Raw genomic sequence first — 16526 nt, 5'->3', positions numbered from 1 at the left:
TCAGCCGATCCAAACAGCACGCTCCATAGAAATGAATGGATGCACCTGGTACTTCCGCTTTGACGGCGGCCGGCCACTTAACCCCCCGCGTGCCGGCTACGTCCATTCATTTCTATGAGAGCGTGCTGTTCGGATCGGCTGATCCGAACAGTACTCGCTCATCTCTAACAGTTATAAGAACTTCCTATATATTTCCCATTTCTTTTGTAGCCATTCTTGGCTTTGGCTCAAAAAAAACACAGAAAAATCTGCAACGTTTCTGCAATGTGGGACTTTAGCCTTAGGGTAAGTTTACACAGAGTTTTTTGGTCAGGATTTTGAGGCTGTATCCGCCTCAAAATTCTGACCAAAAAGACGGCTCCCATTGAAATCAATGGGAGCCGCTCAGGTGTTTTTTTCGGGAGCCGTTTCTTCCAGCTCCTGGAAAAAAGAAGCAAGATGCTCATTCTTCAGACTGTTTTGCCTCGCGATTCAGCCTAAAGACACACCCTTTCATTGGGCCTAATCCGGAGCGGAGTGAGTGGCTGGATGCCGGTGCATCCAGCCATGCGACTACCCGGCTTTCAGTCACGGCTACCCGGCTTTCGGCCTCCGCCTCAGGTTCCCGGACCAAAAAACTCTGTGTGAACTTACCCTTAGATTCTGTTATTACCTAACAGTGGAGTTTTAAGTCTTTTATGGCAACTGCCTTAGCACATCTGGACGACATGTTCTCACTTCCATTTGTTTCCTTACCCCCCTGGGGTTTCCTCCACTTTCACTTTTTAATTCTATCTTTAAATGAAGAACATTGTTGTCACATTAGAAGAGAAAATGATGGTAGGATTTATGATGTCTATTAGCGTAGGGAACGCTCTCTATCTATGTTCATTTATCCTGCAATAAAATTTATGAAGCCAAATACACAGCATGCTACTATGTTGTGGATTTACTGCAAATAGCAGAAGACTGAAGCAAGTCTGATTGTTATAGATAGTTAGGAGACGGTCGGAAAGGGTTAATTATGGGGCACAAGATGACTGCGGTGTAGAAAGAAATTATGATAAATATGGGGGAACAAAGTGACATTATAGGGGCACCAGCTTATAGATGAGGATAATACTGCAACTACATGCTGTGACTGCAAGCAATATATATGGATCTAAATACACAAGTAAATAAAGCTCTATATAAGAAGCTATATATTCGTCAGAGTTACTGGGGTAATCGCCTCATTATACAGCAGACCCCCGCCGCTAACAGCTGTGAACAGTAATAGTACCGACCAGTGACGTAACTAGGAATGGCGGGGCCCCGTGGCAAACTTTTGACATGGGGCCCCTCCGACCGACACCGAAGACCTCGACCGACCCCTTCCTACGCATTCCTGTGCGTTCTATTATCCCCAATAGTGGCCCCTGCACACAGTATTATGTCCCTTAGTGGCCCCTGCACACAGTATTATGTCCCTCAGTGGCCCCTGCACACAGTATTATGCCCCATAGTGGCCCCTGCACACAGTATTATCCCCCATAGTGGCCCCTGCACACAGTATTATCCCCCATAGTGGCCCCTGTACACAGTATTATGTCCCTTAGTGGCCCCTGCACACAGTATTATCCCCAATACTGGCCCCTGAACACAATATTATTCCCCATAGTGGCTCCTGCACACAGTATTATGTCCCTCAGTGGCCCCTGCACACAGTATTATGTCCCTTACTGGCCCCTGCACACAGGGCCGGCTCCAGGTTTTTATGGGCCCTTGGGCGACAGAGCCTCAGTGGCAGTGGCGTAACTAGGAATGGCGGGGCCCCGTGGCGAACTTTTGACATGGGGCCCCCCCGACACCGAAGATCTCGACCGAGTCCCTCCTACGCATTCCTGCGCGCTCTATTATGTCCCATAGTGGCCCCTGCACACAGTATTATGTCCCTTAGTGGCCCCTGCACACAGTATTATGTCCCTTAGTGGCCCCTGCACACAGTATTATGTCCCTTAGTGGCCCCTGCACACAGTATTATGTCCCATAGTGGCCCCTGCACACAGTATTATGTCCCTTAGTGGCCCCTGCACACAGTATTATGTCCCTTAGTGGCCCCTGCACACAGTATTATACCCAATAGTGGCCCCCTGCACACAGTATTATGTCCCTTAGTGGCCCCTACAGGACTAAATACTGTCACCGCTGACCGCTATACCAGGACAAATTGTAGATAAAAAAAAATCTGGTCCTGTGCATTACAATTTAGTAACTTCATGTGCCTCATATTAATAACAGTTAACCCTATCATGTCCCTCACATTAAGCCTTGTGTACCTCACATAAGAGTTACTGATATGTGAGAGACATGGAGGTAATAATAAAGTATCTTCATTACTATTACCCCCAAATGTCTCACATATCAGTAACTCTTATGGTGAGGCAAACAGGGGTTAATGTGAGGGAGATGATGGGGTTAACTGCTATTACTATGAGGCACATGGAGTTACTAAAACACAAGTAATCCCCCCAAATGCCTGATAGTAATAAGTAACCCCAGTACGTACCTGTGTAGCTTCAGTTTCATTTTCCTGGAGCAGCTTCTTCCTCCAGTGCAGGACGGCAGGGATAAGCCCCGCCTCCTCCTCTCATTGGTGGGCAGAGGACAGCAGAGAAAGGGAGGGGGGAGAGAGGGGGATCGTCCTGCAGCGCTGACAGGAGCCAGACCTGAAGCTCCTGTGTCTCCGTTGCTGCAGCTTCGGGGCCCCCTGTTGGTGGAAAGTATTCCACCAACAGGGGGCCCAGATCATTATACTCGGGGGTCCGAAAAGACCTCCGAGCATAATGACAGCAGCAGTAGCAGCTGTCACCGGGCCCCTAATGTCCCGGGCCCTGTGGCAGCTGCTACCGCTGCTATGGTGGTAGTTACGCCACTGCTCAGTGGGCCCCCTTGTAAAGGAGGCGGGGGAGTCGAGACACTGTGCATCGCAGATGAAGCGAGTGACGTCATGCAGGAGTGTGGCGTCACCAACGCCATACCTCCCAACTTTTAAAGAGTAGAAAGCAGCAAATTTGGCCCCACCCACTTTTATGTTGACTCCGCCCATTCTCATTCATTTATCATGTGCTCCCACACAGTATAATCCTCCTACAGTCACCCGTAAATTATATGCCCCCCTTCATCTCTCCCCCAGTTTCATATACACCCTTCCTCTGCCCCAGTTTCATGTCCCCCCTCCATCTCTGTCCCCAGTTTCATCACGTTCTCCCCCTTCATCTGCCCCCAGTTTCATGTCCCCCTTCTCTGCCCCAGTGTCATGCTGTTCCACCCCCCCATCTTCCCCAGTGTCATGCCGTTCCCCCCTCCCCTTCATTTGCCCCCCAGTTTCATTGGGCCCCTCCATCTCTGTCCCCAGTTTCATGCCGTTCTCTCCCCACCCCCTTCATCTTCCCCAGTGTTATGCCGTTCCCTCCCCTTCATTTGCCCCTCAGTTTCATGGGCCCCCTTCATTATGTTCCACCTTAATATAATACAAAACAAACACTTACACTCACCTTCCATCGCTCCCCCCGAAGCTCCTCTCTCCGCTCTCACTCCTTTCACATAGGCGATTAAAGCAGGAGCTGTGACAGCTCAGCTCCTGCTTTAAAGCTGCGGCCCGGCTTGCGTGTGTAGGCGCGATGTGATGACGTCATCGCGCCTACACACGCAAGCCGGGCCGCAGCTTTAAAGCAGGAGCTGAGCTGTCACAGCTCCTGCTTTAATCGCCTATTCAGCTCATCGGCAAGTGCTAGGACGGGCAAGTGCCGGGGGCCCCCAGAGGCTCTGTGGGCCCCGGCACTTGCCCGACTATGCCGTGCGCTGACGCCGGCCCTGCCTGCACACAGTATCATCCCCAATAGTGTCCCCTGCACACAGTATTATCCCCAATAGTGTCCCCTGCACACAGTATTATTACCCACTGTGGACACCCATAAACAATTATTATACTCTGGGGTCTTTTCAGACCCCAGAGTATAATAATCGGAGACCTGGGGGAATAAAAATATAAAAAAACTACTGTTTCTTACCTGTCCCGCCGCTCCGACGCTGTCTGCTCCGCTGTCGGCCTTTTTCAATGACGTTGTACGTCACAGGACGTCAGGAAGGAGGCAAAGACCCCCGAGTATAATGATAGCAGCTAAATATATAGTTACTACTAATGTTATAACATACAGATCTGATAAATTGAAATAAAAATGACTGCAATGATGTCAGTCTACAGGAAGATGGCGCCCAAGCCTCTCTTACTGAAACAAGGAAATAAAGCAGTCATGTCTGTGGTGTTTGCACACAGCTGTAGTCAAGTCACTTCCTGTATACTGTGTGTTGGGGCAGCATGTTGTGGCGGTGTGTTGTGTGCATCCTGAGTGTGTGTTCCCATGTGATCTTCTCACTGCCTGTGTCTGCTGGGGAACAGCAGCCTCTGTGTAGGACAGGCAGCGCTGTGTGCAGACATCCAGTGTACAATGACAGTAGCAGCGATGTCACCGGGACCCCTCGCAGAACAGACTCCTTTTCATCTGTTCACAATGACACATTCCTGCTCTTCATGGAGACGCTGGGCAAGAAATACCCGACTGGCAGTCAGCTCTTTCAGGACAGATACAAAATATTCCTGGTATTAGTGCATGTCCATGTCTTGTGTCATTATGAGCGGTATGGACCCTTATTACTTACTGTTAGTTTAATGCTTCTGGACTGTTTGCTAGGTAGATGTAGGTGTGCTGGTTTTGTCCAGCAGGTGGCATCTAAACTGTGTTTGTACCCTGTAGTATGTATTAGAATATTCTATATGTAATTGTAGTTAAAGAAGACGATCCACAGCGCAAAAGCTGCAGCGGGACAGAAAGTTTGCTGAGTTTTCCTCTGTGGACTTTCTGTTACAATTATGTGTATGGGAAAGCCGCCAGCACTTCCATAGATCTAATTGACATGCTGCAATTTCCAAAAGAGCGCCGATTTTACCGAAAAGTGAGCATGGGATTGCATGGATTTGCATCATGGATTTGCATGAATCCCATCCACTTTGCTGTTCCTGTATAACGCCCCGATATTTCCCGTGGTGTTTGCGCCATGGGCAAATCACTGTGTTTCCGTCCGGTGGGGCCCCGGCCACATTCAGGATTTTACTATGGTGTGTATTTCTACAAGTGACTTTCTGCCATTGATTTGACACAGGAGTATAACTATGAGGATGCAGCCATAGCAGTTTCTACAAGACGCTGGAACCTGAGAGAGCCCCAAAGGGCCTTCTGGCACATAACATATACCACTATTCAAAATGGTATGATGCAAAGTAAATAAGGGCCGATGCAGTTTCTGCATTGGGTCTAAGAAGCATCAAGTTACTCCTCTGGACCTACACAAGGTCATTCAGCAAAGCTAATGTGCAGCTCTTCTGTGCAAATTCACACAATTAATAACTATGTTGCAGATGGTAAAATCTTCTTCATAACCATTATTCTGCATAGATTTATTCTACTGCATATGAGGGGAATATAAGAATACCCAACACGCAGGGCCCCAACACAAATCTTGCTCACAAAACTAAGGGGGCCCTAATCTAAAGGAAGTAATATTTGCTGTATAGTGATCCCTGAGATTGAAGTATGATGTCAAAAACTGCACTGTACATACAATATACTATCCCTTTTTCTGTTGTAGAAAAGCCTGGAAAGACATTGGTTTCTGAACAGTAAAGAGCGGGATAGCGATGGTGCATATTATGGCATTAACCAGTTTTCTGATTTGTCAGTAGAAGAATTTACCAGTAAGTTGATGTAAATTATTCTATGTCACAAATGCATTTTGGTGGGTTGCAAGGGCGCTAGTAACACTGGACTATTGTTTGAGTTCTGTCAAGGTTTCTAACACATTTGGTAGCACTATTGTTGCAGCCAAAACGGTAAAAACCTGGAGCAAACCCCTCCATTGTACACCATTCAGCTGTGTTGTGTCCTCTCATTTGTCTCTGTTTCGAGACAAGTAGCAGATTTATAACCTATGCCAGGAATATCTGGTTGCTACCACTGCTCCTATGTAACTCATATACTGACTGCTATCTAACCCACTAAAACTGCTCCTTATCCTGTTTTTATGTAGATACCTATCTGCGGAGTTACCCTTCAAAGAACCAGAATTATAATATGCCTAATAAAACACTAGGAGGAAACCCTTTGCCTTTGAGGTTTGACTGGAGAGATAAAAATCTGGTGACTGCAGTAAAAAATCAGCTGGATGTAAGTTACATGGCGAATTAAGGAGTTTTTAATTTGGTATTTTATGTAAAATATTAAAGATTCGTAAAAGTGTTTTTTGCTCTAAATATAGGTGAGCAATAAGAGCCAATACCCAGAGAATGGAGCAAGGTGGGTCTGTCCTCTCTGTAGCAGCCAAACCAAGTTACTGCAGATCTTCTCCTACTCACTGGATCATTAGATGTAGTTGTATCTGGTCTGGCCAATACACAGAGATCACATCCCATTCACTTAAAAAGGAGCTTATATATATTTGCCTCATCTGGGTGTCAGACCCCTGCAGGTCTGAGGATAGGTCATCAATATATTTGGCCCAGAAAACTCCTTTAGGCTAAGGCCTCATGTAACGAAACAGTGCAGTAAAAAATGGAGCGAAAACGCATAACGATTTTTTTCATTGCGTTTTCTCAGAGGGTTCCTGTACGGACTTTCTACTCTTATTTCTATTATACCTATGCAGAAACACCAACGCTAGCGCAGGTTTAATTTTTTTTTATTTATTTATTTTAAGTAGCGTATATACTCGATTATAAGCCGACCCCCCCCCCCCCCCTAATTTTACCACAAAAAACTGGGGAAACTTATTGACTCGAGTATAAGCCTGGGGGGAAATGCAGCAGCTACTGGAAAATTTCAAAAATCAAAATGGTTTTTGGGTGCAGTAGTTGCTGGGAAAGTGGAGGGGGTGTAAGGTTGTCTGTCTGCCCCTTCCCCGAGCTTGAGGACTGGGTTTTTTTTCCCCCACGTGGAATTCAGCCTGGCTGAATATAGGGTATCTGTAGTGCTCCTATTAACCCCTTCCTAATGGAAGAGGAGCACTGCAGATCCCCTATATTCAGTAGACCGGGCACTGTCAGACACAGGGATACCTAATGTGTTTGTGTTTCACAATCATTTTCTACTTTTATATGTATTCTAGGGAAAGGAGGGATTTAGAACTTTTATTTATTTAAATTTTTTTATTATATTTTTAACCACTTCAGTACCGGGCCAATTTGTGGTCCAGGACCAGACACATTTTAGGTTTATTTTGTATGTGCGGTTTTGAGGTCTGTAACATTTTTCCCGTATGTCTCAGTCAACTAATTTTTGCGTCTTTTTTTCGGGGACATATAGGGCTTTATTTTTATGTTATCTTTATTTTTGAATGTGTTTTAATTTTTTTTATATCCAGGAAAATATAAACAAAATAAGAGGGAAATTGTGTCTGGTTTTCAATTTATTATTTTTTTTAAATTTAATAACACAAAGTGTCACTGAAAAACTTTATAATTTAGTTTTTCCTCTCCGTAACGGTAATTTTCATTTTGTATGGTGTCAGCCGGGGTGGGGCTATAACCTTTAATAACAGCGTTTTATTACCGTATTATTTATTTATTTTTTATTTTATTTACATTTTTTTAAAAACTTTTTTATTATATTTTTATTTTATTTTTTTTCCAGATTGTGTCCCCATAAGGTGATAAGAGACCTTTGGGGACATCTGATCACTTATTTTTTTGTACTGGAGGCTGATTTCTCCTATAACTGGGGCTGCTACATTTAACCCCAGTTGCAGGAGAAATCCAGCCTCCTGCACGCTGTATATACAGCCTACTGAGCTGATCTGGGGTCCTGTAGGACCCAGCAGCTTTTGAAAGACTCTGCTCCCAGCGGATCACGTGTCCGCCGGGTCAGAGGGCAGCTGAATTATGGCAGCGTCCATAGCTGTGTATACAGCGCTCATTGAGCGCTGTATACACAGCGATCGAGAAGGCAGGGGAGGTAATAAATCTGCCCTGTCTTCTCTCTGGGAGCTCCGGTTGAAGTTACAGCTGGCTCCTATTGAAAGCAGCTGCACGATCTCCGTGCAGCTGCTGTGTTCTGACTGGACGTACAGGTACGTCCTTTCAGAACTAGGCAACCACTTCCCGGACGTATATAGTCTATGGGCGGTCCAGAAGTGGTTAAAGCTTCTTTTTTTTTTTTTTTTTTTCTTTTTTTTTTCACCATTCTATGGGAGAATCTATACATTACTATTGCGGCTGGTCAGCACAAAAACTGTGCTTAAAAATTCAGCTTATACTCGAGTTTATACGGTAGATTATGAGCCCCATATAGGGTTCACAATGTACTTTTTTTTTTTTTTCTTTTTTTTTGTGCTATCAGTACGTTTGTAGATTGGGAGGAAATCCATGCAAACACGGGGAGAACATTCAAACTCCTTGCAGATGATAGATGATGTTCCTGGCGGGATTCGAACCCAGAACTCCAGCTTTGCAAGGCTGCCTTGCTAACCACTGAGCCACTGTGTTGCCCCCCCTAGTGCAGGTTTAATTGACATGCTGTGATTTTCATGAACACAGTAGATTTTGAAAATGCAGCTTTTCTGCAATGTGTGGATGGGATTAGCCAGAATCCTATTGACTTTGCAGGTACTGTAAAAATCATAATTTTTTGCCGCATTGTTTCCATAGCAGAAAAACGGTTTTGCAATGTGGGGTTTCAGCTTTGTTAGTAAAAGTTAAGGTCTGTTCCCTCTGGCAATGATCTGTAATAGGATAATTGCTAAAGGGCAACCAGTGGACCTTATTGGCTTAAAATCTAATATAATAAGCTAGCTATAATATAATAGCTATATAATAATAGCTTTCCCCATACATACTATATGAGACATCTTGCATTACTGCTACTCAAGGTTCACAAGGCTGCAGTGAACGATTGAAATGTTGAGCATTTGCCTTGTGGATTTGACAGCTTGTGATACCTACTCCACCTTTGTAAGGGTATTTTAAGATGAGAGAAAATGAAGTTGAGGCGAACACTGGGCTGTCTCAAGCGGACTACGGCTGACTTGTCTGTGGAATCTGCAGCAAGACTAATCGGGATGCTTATTTTTTCCAGGGTCCTGCTTTGATCTCTGCCTTCCAGTGAAAACAATGGAAGGCAGAATGGGGGTGGAATCTGCCTCTGCAATTTTGGGGTTTATATCTGCCTTAAAATCAGCAACAGATTCTGTCATGTAAATGGGCCCCTCAACACAAAGGGGGAAATTTTATAAAAATGATCTACAAGAAAAACTCCTGCCTATAGCAACCAATCCCAGCTTAACTTTTTTATTTTTCATTCAAGGAACGCAAAATCCAATCTATCCTTACGTTTTTGTGAATGTTTACTAAGCTAGTGCAAATAGAAGGTTGACAATAAAAAAAAAAATTCAAGGTGATCACGTTATTTAGGCAATCAAAGGACATAGGCAATGATTTGTCAATTATTCTGATCTGTTTTTTTGTTAAAGCTATCTTCGTCCTTTACAAGGTCTTGGATAAAACTGATGATAGTATTTTGATCTTTATTTTCAGTGTGGGGCCTGTTGGGCCTTCAGTATAGTTGGTTCTATAGAGTCTGCTCACGCCATTAAAGGATACCCACTTGAGGACCTCAGCGTACAGCAGGTCATTGACTGTTCATACTTGGATAGAGGTTGCAATGGAGGATCCACAGACAGTGCTCTGAAATGGCTGTATCAGGTTGGTACATTTTCTAGGCAGAAATACGTTATTGCACATATGTGAAGTACTTGTTGCTACCCTATATACAGTAGTGATATTGTTACTGTGAATATGAAAGAAATATCTGTTTTAGGGAGCCTTCACATGGAGTAAACGCGCGTGTATTTTTGCAAAATACACGTGTAAAAATAAGACTCCCATTGACTTCAATGACATTTTACAGGCTAAAATACACGCACGTTTACTCCGTGTGAAGGCTCCCTTTCTCTGCATTGCTGATTTCTTTTGAAAGATATTGAACATTTTTATTTTTTTTAGTCTCATACAAAGCTTGTGAAGTCTTCTATATACCCCTTTAAAGCAAGAACTGGGATGTGCCATTATTTTCCCCTGACAGATTATGGGGTTTCTATAAAGGGATACAAAGCTTATGATTTCAGGTAAACTTATTTCTTTTTTCGTTGAATATCTGCCTCACATGAACATTTTAGGGTCCGTTCACACGGAGTAACGTGCCGCGTGATCTGGCACGTATACGGCGTGTGAGACTATGAGCGCCGTAAAAGCTCCCATTGATTTCAAAGGGATCCTGGATTGTATACGCCGCATTATTTTGCGGCCGTGATTTTGCGGCCACAAAATCACGGCCGCAAAATAACGCAGCGTATACGATCCAGGCTCCCATTGAAATCAATGGGAGCTTTTACGGCGCTCAAAGTCTTACACGCCGTATACGTGCCAGATCATGCGGCACGTTACTCCGTGTGAACGCACCATTAAAGGGCCTCTTTCATGTGATTCATGACTACTAAGTAAATAACAGCACCAGGTAGGGTAAATCAAGACAGACCTATGGTAGTAGAGCAAAGAAAAAAACTTTTTTTCGTGTAAGCAAATGAAGTCACAAATAATCAAAGAGTGAGCCTAAGCCCAAAAAGCTTTCCAACCCTTATGAACAAATCTTGTCCAGCCATTTCCTCTTGGTTCCGCCATGTGTAGTCTGTTCCTGGTTCATCTGTGGTATTCCCACTGTTGTGGACATACTGCACTTGCGACCATACTTGCAAAAAAAAAAAAAATCTCCAATCCTGTGCCTACTTGCTGCCACAAAGACATGTTTTTGTATATCTTTGAGTCTCTCACCTAGCTCTGTTATCAGCTTAGTATGATAAAGCATCTAATAGACAGAAACAAGATTGTCAATATTTTCAAGGGGTTTTCCCACAAGTGTAATTTATAGTCCCCTACTCACAAGTTAGTCAATAATTTAGAAATTAGTGTAAGTCCAACTATTGGGATTTTTGTGATTGCCACCAAGCACTGCCCGAAGGCTAAGGTCCAATGCATTGGGCTGGAAAAACCCCAGAAAGGAAACCTTGGCGGACTTTCTGCTTCCATTATATCTATAAAGAAATTGCCAGCATTTCCGTAGGTATAATTCACATTCTGTGATTTCCAAAACAGACACAGACTTTTTTTAGTTTACTGTAGGCTATTTTACCCTATTAGTGTAAGGAAAGCCAAATTCTATATCATCAATTATATTTTTAAAGTATTAACAAAATGGTTAATTTTATAAAGTGAAAAAAAATAAACATAGAAAAAAAATCCAGAAGAGTTTGAAGTACAGAAATGTGTTTTCAGATTGCTGTGTTTGCTTAGTTGGAGTCGATGCACCTTTCCTTGTTGTTATGTTTTAGCACTTTAGTATTGGACATTTAAAGACTCTATTTACTACATGTTAGATATAATAGTGACCTTTGCTGTATATAGATGTGCTGGCAGGAGATGTTTTTGTTTTTTTCTAATTTCTAAATAATACTCCTGTGTTTAGGTCTTGCTGTGATACTTGTTATGGTATTCCCTGGTATCCTATTGAATCCCCCTCAAAAGATCCACCTAACATGTCCAGAACAAGGAACCACACAATCTAGACACATTTCTACTGATTGAAAAACTCTTATGTTTGTGTGAAGTGACAGTGAAAAGCAATATTTAATTATGGGTCAACCACTTTTAGGCTAAGGCACCAGAAAGTGCTGTGGGAAAAAAAGTTTTTTTTGCAACACTTTTCACAGAAAGTCTGCAGAGTTCTCCTCTGCAGCCTTCTGCTTTAGTTATTCCTATAGTGAAAACTCCAGCATTTCCATAGGTATAATTGACATGCTGTGATTTACAAAAGCAGATTTAGCCATTTACACTATGTGGGACCCCAGACTAAAGGTGTTCTTCACCTTTATCTTTGGGGTATGAATATCAGATTGTGTGGATCCAAAATGTAGCGCCCCTACTAGTCAGCTGTTTGAAGGGATCACGGCATCCTCTCCACTACTTGCCAAACACAGCACTGTACATTGTACAGCAGCCATGCTTAGTATTGAAGCTCAGCCCCATGCACCGGAATGTAACTGAACTGCAAACAGGCCATGTGACCAATGAATGTGATATCATATGGCTTACGAGGTGGCGGTCCCAATGCCAGTCTAATATTGATTACCTATTCTAGGGATAGGTCCCAGAAATATTTTAATCCCAGAAAATCCCCTTACTAGTTGTTTCTATATTATGGCCATATACCCAGTGATACTATGATGTCTGCTACCATCCTGTGCCTCTTTCATTGTGATGGTATTCAAATCTGTGGTCTCCAGCTTCTGGTTTTCCAGCTATTGGATAGCTATACCTCACCGTGATCTGACAGTGCAGATGTATTTCTGCAGCAACTAGTCAGCCACATGTTTGAGATCCCTGCCCTACATGATAAGCAGTGATTTTTTTTGTACAATATTATAGTTATTGGCAATGTTTTAGCTGCACATAGAGAATAATATATATCAATAATTTGAAAAATATATTTGCTTTCTATTTCATATTTTTCTTCAGTAATTATGAAGAGGAAATGATGCACGCCTTAATAAATGTTGGTCCATTGGCAGTCATAGTGGATGCAGTGAGCTGGCAGGATTACCTCGGAGGTATAATTCAGCATCACTGTTCGAGTGGCCACTCCAATCACGCTGTCCTAGTGGTTGGTTTTGATAAAACAGGTGAGTCGAACACGCATTTAATTTAGTATGCCTTTCTTAATCTAATATGCTAACACATGAGCAGTGGAAATGTTCCTAGGACTGATAGAAGTACTACTGCAGTGCTACTACACCTGCACAATGGTTGTGGTATTATGCGAATATTAAATAGATATTATTAGTTAAACATGGAATGGTATCTATAGCTAGGCAGGGTCGGCTCCAGGTTTTGGTGGCCCTCCAGTGATATATAAAGAACATCTTGTATGCTTTTTTGTGCAGACTTCATCTTCCATTTAGAAGGAGGTTTCCATCTTGTTTTTTACTTTGCAGTAAATGGTGGTTGATTCAGAGGGTGATCCTTCTATATCTGTCATTCTGTCACAAGGACAAACTGTAAAAAGTGTGAACCTAGGTTTACTCAGGCAGTACTGTAAGCACTAGATGGTTGTATACATCAATACAATTCTCATACACATAAAACATTATGTAGGGTTCTTCTGTCCGCTTGAGAAGTCGGACATCTTCACTTGCAGACAGGGAAGGACAGGCACGGAGTGCAAAAGAACGCACCCGATGCCCATTTAAATAAATGACAGGTGTCACGGACACAGCTAGTGTCCGCTCCTAATGTCCGTGCCAGATTTTGAGCGGACACTACCTGTCGGACACCAACGATAGTGTGAACGCCCCCCTACTGAGTACTGACGCTGCTCTTGACTCTGGGTAAACATATGTTTAAAGGGACTCTATCAGCAAAATTATGCCATATGAGCCCCACACATGCGTGAATAGGCTATACAGGCACCGCAAATGTTATTTTAAACCTCCCCCCCCCCACACACGTTTTAAAATAAAACCATTGAAACATATTTGTAAATCATACCTATCATACACGGTGGGCGGTCCTCCACGGTCCAACATCATCTTGCTGTCACACCTTCCTCTTCTTTCTTCTTCCAGCGACGCCCTCCTATCCTTGCTCTTCCCCGCCTTCATCTTCTTTTCTTCCAGAATGAAGAAGTTCGCAAGTGTACTGCGCATGCGCTGTACGCTTGCGTAGTTCTAAGGGATACTTAGAACTACAACAAAAATTACGCTGGCGCGTGCGTAGTAGCTCTCCGGATGGAGCGATACTGTGCACGCGTGGGATTTGAACATAACCCGCCGAAAGAACAGAAGATCAAGGTGAGAAGAGCCAGGACAGGAGGACTTCGCTGGAAGAAGAAAGAAGAGGAAGGTGTAACAGCAAGATGACGTCGGACCGTGGAGGACCGCCCACCGTGCACGATAGGTATGATTTACATATGTTTTTATGGTTTTATTTTAAAACGGGGGGGGGTTAAAATAACATTTGCGGTGCCTGAATAGCCTTTGTAAAGGCTATTCAAGCATATGTGGGGCTCATACAGCATAATTTATTTAAAATGGCCACCATTATTAACACTGGACAAAACCATTGTGCTCTGCATATAGAGCAAAGTCTTTAGCACATTTCTTCTTAGCTTTGTGTTTTTATGTGTGTTTTCGTTTTCTTTGAATTCGTTTACAGGTGACACGCCTTACTGGATAGTAAAGAATTCTTGGAGTACATCTTGGGGTGTAGATGGATATGTATATATTAAGATGGGGCAAAACGTATGCGGTAAGTTTTATTTTCATAACTAGCTCATGTTAATAACTCAAAATTTTGCTTAAATTGTTATTCCGGATCATATTTTAAAGTCTTGTCGAGACCTAAAATAACTATTTACTCATCTCTCTGTTTGGCTGGGAATCCACTAAAGAGTCACCATTCAGGTCTCTTGTCCTTGTTAGTAATCTTACCACACCTAAGTCATACAGCCTATCAGTGGAACAGCATATTACTGCTCAGCCACACGGTAATACTACAACTCGGTCCCATTAAAGTGACTAGGACTGAGCTGCAGAATAGTCATGTGACCACCGGACATTATGTCACAAACCGAGAAGAAGAGAGCCATGTTTTTGAAATCCTGCACAACCCCTTTAAGGTTGCATTTGTTATTAGAAAAAAAAAAAGTGTCAACAAGATCTTTTTCTGTTATTGTAGGTCATCCTCATGAGCTAAGATACTAAACAATGCCCATAAACATACGTGGCGCTCTTCTGGACAGATAAATACTTTTGTAATCCTGCCTGACTCTCTTCAAAAGTATTTGGTATTTAAATATGATGCTCTAATATAATAGAGAACTGTATTCTAGAATATTATTCAGTCTCCTCATAGTCACCCACATATTCTCTACATGTAAGGCTGCTTTCACACGGCAGTGCTTGGTCAGTGTTTTTGCTCAGAGATTGTGAGGCAAAATAAGGACTGGAGACTGCACAGATATCAGGTAGAATACAAAATATTCATACCTGTTCTGTGTTTTTACCCACTCCTAGTTTTGGCACACAATCACTGACCAAATACTGACCATGTGAAAGCAGCCTAAGGCCCCGTTCACACCGGGTAAGAGGGGGTGGATTTTGGCACAGAATCCTCCTCAAAATCCGCCCCCTCACAATAGAGGTCTATGTAGACCACTAGGCGGTCTTTTTTCCGCTAGCGGTTTGTGCAGAAGGCCCAGCTCTCTTTAAGTTAGGATACCGGCTGTTGAAGGTAGAAGTCGGATGGCTAGGATTTTATTTTGTATTGTTTCTGTTTTGTTTTGCCTGGAAAACCCTAATAAAACTGGTTTTGGACAGTTGCACCAGACTTTTATTTTTATGCAAAAAGTCTATCTGCGGAGACGACGATCCCTGAGCTAATCCCGTTACAGTATGTATGTATACGTGTTTGTGTGTGTGTGTGTATGTGTATATATATATATATATATATATATATATATATATATATATATATATATATATATATATATACTGTAACGGGATTAGCTCAGGGATCGTCGTCTCCGCAGATAGACTTTTTGCACAAAAATTATATATATATATATATATATATATATATATATATATATATATATATATATATATATATATTTTTTTTTTTTTTTTTTTTTCTACATTAACAGTTTCAATGGGTTATATTCTGTTTGTAGGAATAGCAGACTTTGTGACTTTCCCTTTGATGTGATAAAAAGAAGAAGCCACATGAAGCTACTGATGTTCATGTTCCTTGCATTGGCCTCAGCAAAGTCCTGGGATTTTCTACTGTAGGACATCAAGACCATTTGCAATGAACCATAAGATCAATTAAGAATGACCTGAGATGAACTTTGCAAGAGAATTCATATTGAAGTGCCTTAAGTAACATAAAACCTTTCTCATAAGTAGTCTATAGTAACCAATGATTCTACTTCAAGGAACTGTGGAATGAACACATTGCATGTCGGCAAAAGAAAAGGGAAACATTTACATTTATGCTCTTAAAAAGCCTAAGTCCATTTTACATGTTGTACATTGCAAAGTACGTGCAGTTATTTGGAAGAATTCCTATTTGCAGGACCAAAAGGAGACTAATTGAACTTTTTTGTTATTTAATCTTGATTTTTTTTATTAAATATTTTACATAAAATATAACACAAGCCTTTTAAAAATGTGAACATATATATTTAGTCGTTCTGTCTAAGCACTTATGTGGTGATCTGGCAGTAAAAGTTCTGAAAAGCTATTGCTAAGCTAATAATGTATACTAGGTCTAATCCCTGGTGAAGTAATGGATGGCGTACAGAAACACTACTCTCCCATATTGACCACAACCTCTCATGAGTTATCGTATG

At 42.4% G+C, this 16526-nt stretch overlaps 1 protein-coding gene across 1 annotated transcript; it reads left to right on the top strand.

The window, feature by feature from the left end:
- Window positions 1–4328: 4328 nt before the first annotated feature.
- Window positions 4329–16343, top strand: CTSO (cathepsin O). Its single transcript, XM_075257712.1, has 8 exons — window positions 4329–4621; window positions 5668–5773; window positions 6106–6242; window positions 9602–9769; window positions 10070–10191; window positions 12635–12798; window positions 14330–14422; window positions 15846–16343. Exons 1-8 carry the CDS (start codon window positions 4340–4342, stop codon window positions 15878–15880), a joined length of 1107 nt encoding a protein of 368 aa, XP_075113813.1. The 5' UTR covers window positions 4329–4339; the 3' UTR covers window positions 15881–16343.
- Window positions 16344–16526: the final 183 nt, after the last annotated feature.

This window comes from Leptodactylus fuscus, chromosome 1 (genome assembly GCF_031893055.1).
Source record: "Leptodactylus fuscus isolate aLepFus1 chromosome 1, aLepFus1.hap2, whole genome shotgun sequence".
NCBI classification, from domain to species: Eukaryota; Metazoa; Chordata; class Amphibia; order Anura; family Leptodactylidae; genus Leptodactylus; species Leptodactylus fuscus.
This window is presented reverse-complemented; position numbering and strand designations above follow the sequence as displayed.

Bases quoted from the DNA above. Each gene is read 5' to 3' on its own strand.
- CTSO (XM_075257712.1), top strand. From the start codon at position 4,340: ATGTTGTGGCGGTGTGTTGTGTGCATCCTGAGTGTGTGTTCCCATGTG. The intron at 5,774-6,105 runs GTAAGTTGATGT...GTTTTTATGTAG, and splicing joins GTCAGTAGAAGAATTTACCA to ATACCTATCTGCGGAGTTAC. The intron at 14,423-15,845 runs GTAAGTTTTATT...TTCTGTTTGTAG, and splicing joins GATGGGGCAAAACGTATGCG to GAATAGCAGACTTTGTGACT.